Below are 12,355 nucleotides of genomic sequence, written 5' to 3'. Positions count from 1 at the left end.
TTTGCCTAGGATGTTGAGAAAGACAGCTTTTACAAATCTTGATACAGGCTCGTTGTCCCTTCTGTCTCCTGAGCCCCCAGTGAGTCTCCTACTGGCTAAGGTTTAGATACCCCCTAGAAATTAATTTTTGGGAAATGTGTAGAGGGTTGGGACAGATGAGATTCTTTCAAAACTATTGTATATCACAATTTTAAATGACAATCAAGATCTTTCTCTGGAAAAGTTTAGAAAGAAAATGGTGTCTCTGAAAACTTTATTTTTCTTCTTTTTAATGTCCAGAACTCCTCTGCCTTTTCTTTCATTTGCCTAGACACAAATATAACTTAGGCCTTATGCAGATGCCTTCAGTTTTGGTCTAAGTCCTGCTGACTGGAGTCCAGAAAACTGTGAGGGGCAAACATGCTTTTTATTCAGCATTTTCTCTTCTTAACCTTCTACCCTTAGCCTCTTCCTTACCCAGGGCGGGGAAGTGGTAGACTGTGGAGCCACTCCTGCTGACTGGAAGGAATTGGGCGTGGCTGGGCACTAAGCCAGGAGCTTGAACTCATCTGAGAAGTGAGATCTGGGTAGCTGCTCCCCTTAGAGCAAGGCTGGCAGCCAGCTCACGGGCGTTTGGCTACCTGCGGGAGAGATTTCTGCTCCTGCCAACAGGCAGTTTGTTCAGTTCTGCCTGCCCTGATTCCTCTCCTATTGCTTTTCACTGCATCCCTGAGCTCTTTGGTAACTCTGCCTCTCACCAATTTTTGCAATTCGCTGTAGACTTCAAAATCCCTGCTCTACCTCTCCTTCCTCTGTAGCCGCGTTTCCCTGCAAAGTTGGAAGCCAACCAAGATCAAGTTTCCTTAACTCTTTCTCTTTCAGGCTCCTGGAGCTGAACTCTTCTGACCTACATACCAGAAAGGCTGTATCTTATCCTTCCTCACCACCGTTTGAAAGGTTTCCCCAGCAGACGGATTTTTAGGTCCCTTTCTGACCTAGAAGCTGACAAAGGCGCCACACACTGTTTTCAGAAACACTCACCATGCTAACAGGTTTTCGCCAGCGCACAGCTGTTCTGCATTTGGGGCAGCGTCTGTTTTCTTAGTTCCGACACAATGGACTTTTGTGGCTGTCTACCTGTTTTTGCTCCATGCCTATGTCATCTTTCTCCTGTTGCTTGGTTTTCTGCACTTCCGTATTGTCCCCTCTTTTGGAAGAATTTTCTCTTTTCTTCCCTCTTTATGATGTTTTATTTTTTTTCTACGCTGCCTGCCACCCTCTCTGCTCTGGGGTTCAGCTCGGAGATTTTATGAGGGGCTGAAGAGTTTCTAGACTGCTAACCCAGGGATAAGGGCAGTCTGTCTCTGTTCAGGGTTAGGTTCCTGGCCCAGCCTACTTCTTAACTGCATGTGTAATCTTCATCCCCCTCCTACCGATGTTTCTGCGCTGCTTCATCCATCTGTAAGGATGACCCACCCTCTTTCCAGACAAGGAGGCCCCTTTTCTCGTTTAAATTCCTCAAGTCTTTAGACTTCTCATTTAGCTGTCCTAAAACTGGCAGATGAAATCCGAGGCACAACAAAGTTACCATGAAAACCTTTTCTTTGAGAGCCGCCTGTCTGATTGTTCATAGTAGCTGTTATTTGGTGGAAAGAACACTAGACTTTTAAGAAAAGCTCTGGGTTTGCCACGTAGTAGCTACGCTACCTTGGGCAAATCATTTACCTTCCTCGGGTTCTTAGCGTCCTCACTGGTAGAATGAGAACGATTCACAGGGCGTTGTGGCGGTGAAAGAATCAGCAGGAGAGCACTTTGCAGATTGCTCTGGGATGGCAGGGTGAGTGAGCAGGGATGGTGTCCTGATTTATCATTAAATTCGAAAGGAATTCAGACTCCCGTTTTGAAATTGTAGCGAATCCAGAATCCAGTCTTAGGTGAATGTGGCCCCGGGGTGGTGCTTTGAGAAGTGAAATCACTGCAAGATAGTTTCAACATTCATTTCCCAGGCAAGCCTACAGCCTGTTTTTAAAGGGCGTGTGGGGGCCAAACCCATAACAGTCTGGGACATTTCAGACTGGCACCACCTCCTCTGGTTGTTTCCGAGGCCATCTAGAGGCCAGAGCCCTGACAGATTAACCGAGAGTAAAGAGAGGACTGGGGCCGTTGGGAACCTTTGTGCAGACGTGCTCGTGCTCGTAGTGTAGAGGGCGGGAGAGAGGAAAGGAAGGAGGGCAGTAGGAGCTGGGGCCCCACCTTTCATTTCAGAAAACTGCACAGGCAGAGCGGGCTGAGTCACAGGCACAGGTGAGGAACTCAACTCAAACTCCTCTCTGGGAAAACGCGGCGCTCGCTCCTCCCGGAGTGGCCTTGGCAGGGTGTTGGAGCCCTGGGTCTGCCCGGTCTGGTCTCTGGGGCCAAGGCTGGGTTTCCCTCATGTATGGCAAGAGCCCTGCTCGTGCGGTGCTGCTTCTTCTTGGCATACAGCTCACAGGTAAGAGCCGGCGGGCTTCTCTGAGCATTTCCTCCTTCACTGCTCACTCTATAAAGTTTGCTAATTGTCTTAGAAGTTGCAAGACTTTTGTTTGGGAGCCTGAGCCACAGTTGCAGTTTGTTTTACTTTGGATTTTACTGAAATCAAAGTTGGTGGACTGTTTTTGGAGAATTGCTCTTGGACGAACAGGTTTAGGTGTGTTCGGCTGCCAGTGATTCAGGCACAGAGAGGGCTTTCTAATCTCAGGTTACATGCCGGGTTTTTTCTGTGTGTGACTGCTCTCAACCTGCTGCCGGCAGGACTTGGCATTTGGATTTCTGTGTGCGGGTCTTGTCTGGGACTCTCAGCAACACCAGGAAAGTGGAGATTGTTAGAGAGAGACCTACTGTGGTTTTAAAGTGCCCCAACACGCACATTCTAAATGTAAATATCGAGGTTAAAAAAAAAAATGCCACGTGGTATAAACGGTTCCAGGAGTGCAGGCAAACATAGCTGTCTGAATTTGATTAATTCAATTTCTTCAATAGACTAGTAAAAGTAAGGAATCCATGTAAGGCCCCATCTGGAAAACTTACCCGCGAGGAGATCACTTTACGTACAATACATAATGCTTAACCTTAATACATAATGTAATGTGTAATCAGTGTTATGATTCATTTGAATTTTTTGTTTATTCTTTCAATTCTATTCGCGGGTGTTTGTAGTTTGTTATGACAGTTAAGTCAGTACCACGAGGCGAGGCTATTATGCTATGGAGAAAGTAAGAGCACCGCGAAGGCTTGCTGTGTGATATTTCAGTTGTCACATGGAATGGGAGCATCCAGGTTGCATATGAGTAGGAGTATGTAGATTCTGGGTGAAGTAAGTTTGGGAGCTGGGGCATCTCAGTTTCACTTTACTTTAAGTCCTACCCAGATATTTATTTTGGAAGTGTCAGCAGAAGTTCTTACAATACTACATTCCCTGTTAACCCTTCTTTTTCTTCTTTTTCATTGCAGCTCTTTGGCCTATAGCAGCTGTGGAAATTTATACCTCCCGGGTGCTGGAGGCTGTTAATGGGACAGATGCTCGGTTAAAATGCACTTTCTCCAGCTTCGCCCCTGTGGGTGATGCTCTAACAGTGACTTGGAATTTTCGTCCTCTAGATGGGGGACCTGAGCAGTTTGTAAGTAGATTATTGTCATTTTCCAGGGGCCCCTTGGTTAGGGAAATGATAAGCCAGTCCATTTCTCCTTTCCCGTCCAGTATTTTTCTTAGCAGCAAGCACAAGGTTAAGCTGGGAAACAATTCTTGGGACGGAGACTGAGAAGCCTTTGAAGGGGAAAGCGAGTGACAGAGCTGCAGACAGGAAAGTTAGGTTTGCTGGTGTTTCGCTTCTGCTCCTACCGTCTTGGCCTCCTTGCCCAGGTACTGAGTAAGAAAGACCTTTTGCCATTTCCCGTCTCTAGGTATTCTACTACCACATAGATCCCTTCCAACCCATGAGCGGACGGTTTAAGGACCGGGTGTCTTGGGATGGGAACCCTGAGCGGTACGATGCCTCCATCTTTCTCTGGAAATTGCAGTTTGACGACAATGGGACATACACCTGCCAGGTGAAGAACCCACCTGATGTTGATGGGGTGATAGGGGAGATCCGGCTCAGCGTCGTGCAAACTGGTAGGTTATGCAGGGAACAGTGGCTTTGGAAGGAATGTGGGCTTGTGGAAAAGAAAGGGGCAATCTTTTGTGATGGCCGAGAGAGACGGACGGTCTTTTGTGACGGATAGAGAGAGGGACAAGCCCTTCAGAACTGGGAGCCTCAGAGGGAGACTGAAGAGTGCTGGGGTAAAAAGAGAAAGGCTTTGTTTGGCTGTGGAAATAAACAGAAAGTAAAGCAAAGGAACTCAGAATCTGTTACAACAATGGCACTGAGACTGTGAAAGGGAGAGGAAGCAATTCTTTGATAAAAGGCTTACAATAGGTCTGTTCACTCACTCGTTTATTCAAGATGCGTATCGAGTAACTACTCTAATGCCAGGCACTGTCAAAAGTGCATGACATACACTATCTCATTTAATCCCCACACTACTCTAGGAGGCAGGGACTAAAAATGGTAGTTAAAACTTACTACTTCCCAAATGTCAGGGGCTTTACACGACACGTTTTATTTAGTCTTTACATATCTCATCAGTTTATTGTGCATTTAGTGCCTCCCATCTTGCCAGTGAGGAAACAAGGCTCGCAGAGGTTAAATCACTTTCCCTGAGTCATGTAGCTGACAAATGGAGTAACTTAGGACTCAAACCCAATCATCTTTGAATCTAAAACTGTGCTCTAAACTGGTGCCTTGTATTGTCTGCATCCCCATAAAGGCCAATCTGGAAAACCATGCCAAGTAACAAAGAGCAAAGTACACGAAATTTATGAGTTGTAGATCTAGGTTTGAGTTATTGCTACCATTTACCCGCTCTCAAGAAGTCTTATTTCCCTCATCTGTAAAGTGAGAATACACAGTGAGGATCATGGTGAGGATAAAATGAGATAATAAATGTGAATGTGCCCCAACCTCTGAATTGCACTTAATAGCTACCATACATTGAGTGTTTATTTTGCACAGGCATAGCATGGAACAATTTATAGGAATTATTTGATGTTTTATTAAGAACTCAAGGGATGAATATCATTATCTCTATTTTACACATGAGGAAACAGGCTCAAACAAGTTAATTACTTCAAATCACACAGCTAGGTATTTCAACCTAGTGCTCTCTGGTGTGTGCTCTTTTTCTTTTTTTTTGAGATGGAGTTTCGCTCTTGTTACCCAGGCTGGAGTGCAATGGCGCGATCTCGGCTCACCGTAACCTCTGCCTCCTGGGTTCAAGCAATTCTCCTGCCTCAGCCTCCTGAGTAGCTGGGATTACAGGCATGTGCCACCATGCCTGTAATTTTCTGTATTTTTAGTAGAGACAGGGTTTCACCATGTTGACCAGGATGGTCTCGATCTCTCGACCTCGTGATCTACCCGCCTCGGCCTCCCAAAGTGCTCGGATTACAGGCTTGAGCCACCGCGCCTGGCTGGTGTGTGCTCTTAACCAACACACAGTATTACTACTACAAACATATAAGCCTGTGAGGTGGTATGATTCCCTTTCATTCATAGCACAGTTTAAAACCATTTCTCAACGCCCTACCTATAATAGAGGGCTGTGTGGCCTTACAGAAATCATTTGAGTACTGAAAGAAATAATGTAATGGTTTGGACCTTAGTTTCTTCATCTGCAAAATGAACAGGTTAAACAAACAAAAATCAATGCTTCTTAAACATACGTGGATAATTATTCTTGGAGATTAATAAAATGAAAGCCATGGTCCTGCTTCCCCTGCAATAATGGAGACATACACAATGAGACATGGCCTCTGTGGGCTTGTAGATTACCTTCCATCCTTCTTCCCCATCCTCCTTCATGGACTCAAGGCTGGGAATCCTAGGCTAGACATTCTCTAATGTCCTTTCTGACTTTGAGGGCTTGTTGAAGCCTAATCAGAAATCAAGCTGAGGGACCACAGAACCAGGGTTCACAGACTCTACTGAGAGCCCCTAAGGGCTCCTCCCTCTGGATTCTCTTTTCTGTCATTTATCCACTACACTGTAGTTACTGATTTACTTTCCTATCCTCTCAGTGGCACGAGCTCCTTGAAGGTGATGTCTTTTTGGCTTTGCATTTCTATTACAGTGCCAAGAACGTAGTAGGCCCTTAATAAATCGGAATAAATGACTGACGGAGTGAAAGTGATGAGAAGTCAGGGAGAAATGCGTTGGGCACTAGGTTTGATGAGGTTAGCAATAACTTTACCCCATAGGTAGTTCAACCCACCCAGTGGTTTTCAAAACTGCATCAGAAACACGTGGAGGACATGTCAAAACAGATTACTCAGCCCCACTCCTAGTGTTTCTAATTCAGTAGGTCTGGGGTGGAGCCAGAGATTTCCAAGTTCTCAAGTGTTGCTTTTACTTTGAAGACCACACTTTGAGAACCACTAAAGTATCTGTATGGTTTTCCTATTGCTAGTAGGGTTTATAAGGTAATATAGTATATTATGTCATTAGATTTCATTGTAGTCCTCCTCTTTTTAGGATCCTAACCTAATCTTTTTCTCCTTACAGTACGCTTCTCTGAGATCTACTTCCTGGCTTTGGCCATTGGTTCTGCCTGTGCACTGATGATCATAATAGTAATTGTGGTGGTCCTTGTCCAGCATTTCCGGAAAAAGCGATGGGCTGAAAGAGCTCATAAAGTGGTGGAGATAAAATCGTAAGGCTGGGCAGTTCTGGGAAAGTTCTAACATTCTAATGGTGACTCTTGGTATTTTGCAATGGGGCTGAATAGTTGCTGAACAGATGTTCTTCCCTTTAAGTTAATCCTATATAAAAGAATTCACATTTTCAGGATAGACCAATTAGGTATGAACTGGTAACTTTACAAAAGGTTTCTTCATTTTACAAAAATTTCCTTATGGGATTTACTATCGGGGGGTTGATTATTTAAAAATCTGCTTATGTAAAGCTTTTCAATAAAACCCCTTATGTTTAAAGTGAAGCCTACATTTATAGATTTTTTTTTTTTTTTTTTGAGACAGAGTTTTGCTCTTGTTGCCCAGGGTGTAGTGCAGGCGTGATCTCGGCTCACCACAACCTCTGCTTCCCAGGTTCCGACGATTCTCCTGCCTCAGCCTCCCAAATAGCTGGGATTACAAGCATGCACCACTACGCCTGGCTAATTTTCTATTTTTAGTAGAGATGGGGTTTCTCCATGTTGGTCAGGCTGGTCTCAAACTCCTGACCTCCTGATCTGCCCAGCTTGGCCTCCAAAGTGCCGGGATTACAGGTGTGAGCTACCTCTCCCGGCCAAAGGGAAGCATACATTTGTAAAAACCACTGGGCTCGGTAGTCAGCAGGGTCACTATGAGTCAGTGCCTACAAAAGTCTGTTGTGCTGATAACAGGTGTTCATTAAATGTATTTGAAAATTGAAATAAAATTTACATGCCATAAAATTCACCCTTTTCAGGCTCATAAAGTTGCACAACAATCATAACTAATTGCAGCATCTTATTAAGCTTCCTCCCCTAAAGAAACCTCATATCCCTTAGCTATCACTCCCTATTATCCCCTCCCTCCAGCCCCTGACAACTACTCATCTACTTTCTGTCTCTATGGATTTGCTTATTCTGGACACTTCATTTAAATAGAATCATATGATTTTATTCCTTTTATGCCCAGCTTCTTTCACTTAGCATAGTGCTTTCAAGGCTCATCCTTGTTATAGTATGTATTAGTACTTTCCTTTTTATAACTGCATAATATTGCATTGTGTGAATATACCACATACTGTTTATCCATTCATCAATTGATGGGCATTTAGTTTTTTTTCAACTTGTTGGCTATTGTGACTAATGCTGCTATAAACATTCATTTACAAGCTGTTGTGTAGATCATATGTTTTTAATTCTCCTAAAAGTGGAATTGTTGGGTCATATGATAACTCTGTTTAGTTTTTGGAGGAATTGCCAGACTGTCCCAAAACAGCTGGACTATTTTGCATTCCCATCAGCAATATATGAGGGTACCAATTTCTCCACATCCTCCTCAACACTCATTATTGTCTTTTTTATCATACCATGTATTAGGCCATTCTCGAATTGCTATAAAAAGAAACACCTAAGACTGGGTAATTTATAGAGAGGGGATTTAATTGGCTTATGGTTTTATAGGATGTACAAGCAAGGCCCTGACATTGCTTGGCTCCTGGGGAGGCCTCAGGGAGCTTTTACCCTTGGCAGAAGGCAAAATGGGGCCAGGCATTTCACAGGATGAGAGTAGGAGCAAGTGAGTGAGTTTGGGGGAGGTGCTACACACTTTTAAATGAACCGATCTTGTGAGAACTGACTCATTGAAGATAGCACCAAGCCATGAGGGATCTGCCCCCATGATCCAAACACCTCCCACCAGGCCCCAACCTCCAGCAATGGAAATTACAGTTCAACATGAGATTTGGGCAGGGACAAATATCCAAACTAATCAAGCCACCTAGTGGAGGTCAAGTGGTATCTCATTGAGGTTTTGATTTGCATTTTCCTAATGACTTGATGTTGAGCACCTTCTGAGGTTCTTATTGGCCATTTGTATATCTTATTTGGAGATGCATATATTCAGAGCTTGCCCATTTTAATATGGGGTACATTATTTGACTTACTCTTATAAAGCTGTAAGAGTTCTTTAAGGGATACAAGTTCCTTATCAGATATACAATTTGCAATTAATTTTTCCCATTCTGTGGGTTGTCTTTTCATGTTCTTCATAATGTCCTTTGAAGAACAAAAGTTAAATTTTGATGAAGTCCAGTTTCTCTTTTGCTGCTAGTGCTTTAATCTCATTTAAAAAACCATTGCCTAATCCCCAAGATAATGAAGGTTTCTGGCTGTGTTTTCTTCTAAGAGTTTTATAGTCTTAATTTTTACATTTAGATCTTTGATTTATTTTGACTTCATTTTTGTATATGGCTGAGGCAGAAGTCCAAATTCACTCTTTTGCTGTGGTTCCAGCACCACTTATTTCCTTTCCTTAATAAACATTTACTGAAATAAACAGAACTGATTTTTAAAATTTTTTTATTTTTGAGACAGAATTTTGCTTGTTGCCCGGGCTGGAGTGCAATGGCACAATCTCGACTCACTACAACCTCTACCTCGCGGGTTCAAGTGATTCCTCTACCTCAGCCTCCCAAGTAGCTGGGCTTACAGGCATGCACCACCATGCCTGGCTAATTTTGTAATTTTAGTAGAGACTGGGTTTCACCATGTTGGTCAGGCTGGTCTCAAACTCCTAACCTCAAGTGATCTGCCAGCCTTGGCCTCCCAAAGGGCTGGGATTACAGGCATGAGCCACTGTGCCCAGCCAACCAGAACTGATTTTAAAGAGCCTAAACAAACCCAACTCTGAGGTTTATAGTTTGAATAGAATCAATAAAGATGACTTAGGTCAACACAAAACTTTTAATTTTTATTTTGAATAATATAAATTAGAGGTGGGATACTAATGGTAAAATCAGGTGTTTGCTTTAAAACTCTGGAGTTCCCAGTCAGAACCCAAATTGTATTCCTTATATTCTGAAAAGTGTCTTAAGTTCAGAGGTGTGAATATTATTAATTAGATATCACCAGTTTAGCTCTGTGTAAGCTTCGGTCTACTCCCAAGTGCATATGATTCTTTCGAGAGCATGGGGAGAAAATACCTTACCTGAAGCTTCTGTAGGATTTGCCTCTTGCTTCTTGTCTTGTTCACTTAACATGTGGTTTCTGCTTCTTTGTTACAGAAAAGAAGAGGAAAGGCTCAACCAAGAGAAAAAGGTCTCTGTTTATTTAGAAGACACGGACTAATATTTTTAGATGGTAAGGTTCACAAATATGTTGATTTCTTTCCTCAGATTTCTGATGTGTACAGCCCATCTCTAATGAGGATCTTCCAGATCACTTTACAGTTAGGTGTTTCCCATATGAAGTTAGAGGATCTGGGTCAGGGAGACAAAAGTCTTCTATTAGTCTTATGGGAGACTTCTCCTTTGAGTGTATTTTGTGCAAAGGATTAAGAAGCTGGACTCTACTACCATTAAAGTGGAGAGAATTCTAAGGTTTTTTTGTGGCTTTGGGATTATATTTATTACCACTAATAATAAAAAGTATTCAACATGTAAATAAATCTTTTTTAAATCAAAAGATTATTACCTGCTTATTCTTATTTCTCAATTATGGTATTAAGAGAGTGTGACTCAATAGATATATCTGGCATTTTTTTACAGGGGAACTTTTGTACTATTTGGAATTGATTTCAACTCCTCTCATTTAGTTATTGGCATTAATAACTATGTGAAATGAATCCAGTGTCAGTAGTATATAATTTTATTTTTCCAGTTTTCAGTTTCATCAGGCTTAAAAAGTAGGATAATTTATTTTTCTTTTCTTTGTTTTTGAGACAGGGTCTCAATCTGTTACCCAGGCTGGAGTATAGTGGTGTGATGTTGGCTCACTGCAACTTTTGCTTCCCAGGCTCAAGTGATCTTCCCACCCCAGTCTCCCAAGTAGCTGGGACCACAGGTGCATGCATGCCACTACACCCAGCTAATTTTTGTACTTTTTGTAGAGACGGGGTTTCGCCATGTTGCCTAGGCTGGTCTCAAACTCCTGAGCTCAAGTGATCCACCTGCCTCAGCCTCCCAAAGTGCTGGGATGATAGGCATGAGCCACCACGCCTGGCCAATTTATTTTTCATATGCTCAGCATTTCTCCCATTTTCTGAAATAGGTCCACACATTTAATTTCTAGATGTTATAAATCCAGATATGCAAACTTAAATTTTACCCTCATAAGAAAGTTCTTGATATTTATGACTTTATCCTGTAAAACTCTGGCTCTCTTACATGGGAGTAAATTATAAAGAGGGTCACATTTTTATAGGTTAAAGCTCCAGTGAAAGACCTCAAAGATTTACAAAATGGAATATGGTGAAAAATGATTGTATTGTAAAACCAGAAAACCAAATTTAACATAAGGGAGTTTTTACCAGCCAATGGCTATTGTCTCTTTAAAATTAAAGGGATTCTCTAACTAGTTGGGGTCATGGAAAATAAATATGGGAGACGTTTTAGATCAAAAGAAACTTAAGAGACAAACACGATCAAAGTGCAATGTGTGATCCCCAACTGATGAATAATGGTGTGAACAAACTAGCTGTAAAAAAAGCCTTGGAGGGGCAATTGGGAAAGTCTTGAATATGAAAATGTTAAATATATGGATACCATTAGGGAATTATTGTTAGCTTTTATGAGGTCTAGTAATGGTATTGTAGTTATAAAGAAAATGTACCAATTTTGAAAAATGATTACTGAAGTATTTAGGGGTAAATGTCAGCAATTTGCTTTAAAAGCTTAGGGAAAAAAGCAAAACAAAAAAAGGCTTCAGAATTAGGTGATGGGGGAGAGGAGGTGAGAAAAGAAAGAATTAATAAATGTAGGGGATGAGTAAATTCCACATGCTCTCTTCTCTACTTTTCTGTATGTCTGATTTTGTTTGTAACGAGAGAGAGAAGTGGGGAGGATATGGAGGGTATGCATGTGAGCAAGTTGTGTATCATCCAAGTGTCCATGCAAGGTACTTAGAGGCTATGACTTAAGGATACTAACTCCGAAAATCATGTAATGAGGATTAGGAAACTTCTTTTAAAAATTAAATTGGGGGAGAATATGAATATTTTCCTTCAGAATGAAGATCTAATAACATATATGTAATTCATAATGCCAAGTATTCCTGTTGCACTCTTTTCAAATATATTATCCATTTAAACTTTTGTGTTTTAGGAAGCTGACGATTTCTAAGCACAAGAACCCCAGTATTTCTTGAAGCTAACAGAAACTCTTCTTTGGCTTTTCCAATTGTGGCCCGTTTTCCAACCAGTTCTGCAGCATATACTTAGACAAGCAACATACCTCTGGAGCCAGCACAGTGCTCTTCCATATCACCAGTCATATACAGCCTCATTATTAAGGTTTTAATTTCAGAGTGTAAATTTTTGCAAGTGCTCATTAGGTTTTATAAACTAAGAAGCTATATTTTTGCCCTTAAAACACTATAGTGTTATGATTTGTATACACATATGTTGGTATCAAAGGGGATAAAAGCCAGTTTGTCTGTCATAGTATTTCCTTTTACATTTCTTTTAGCAGCTCTCCTGCTACTAAAGTTAATGTGTTTACTCTCTTTCCTTCCCATATTCTCAATTAAAAGGTGAGTTAAGTCTCCTTGGCGTTTTTGATTAACAGTAAATCCTAAATTCAAACTGTTAAATGGCATT

General features: G+C 41.8%; 1 protein-coding gene across 1 annotated transcript; it reads left to right on the top strand.

Moving 5' to 3' along the window:
* The first annotated feature begins 1,980 nt into the window (after positions 1-1,980).
* Positions 1,981-12,348, top strand: MPZL2 (myelin protein zero like 2). The gene is made up of 6 exons (XM_003923634.4): positions 1,981-2,470; positions 3,469-3,635; positions 3,919-4,129; positions 6,618-6,765; positions 9,825-9,900; positions 11,862-12,348. Exons 1-5 carry the CDS (start codon positions 2,413-2,415, stop codon positions 9,886-9,888), a joined length of 648 nt encoding a protein of 215 aa, XP_003923683.2. The 5' UTR covers positions 1,981-2,412; the 3' UTR covers positions 9,889-9,900; positions 11,862-12,348.
* The last annotated feature ends 7 nt before the right edge of the window (positions 12,349-12,355 follow it).

Source organism: Saimiri boliviensis, chromosome 6 (genome assembly GCF_048565385.1).
Source record: "Saimiri boliviensis isolate mSaiBol1 chromosome 6, mSaiBol1.pri, whole genome shotgun sequence".
Lineage (NCBI taxonomy): Eukaryota > Metazoa > Chordata > Mammalia > Primates > Cebidae > Saimiri > Saimiri boliviensis.
Note: the sequence above shows the minus strand (reverse complement) of the source record. Positions and strands in the feature narration are given on the sequence as shown.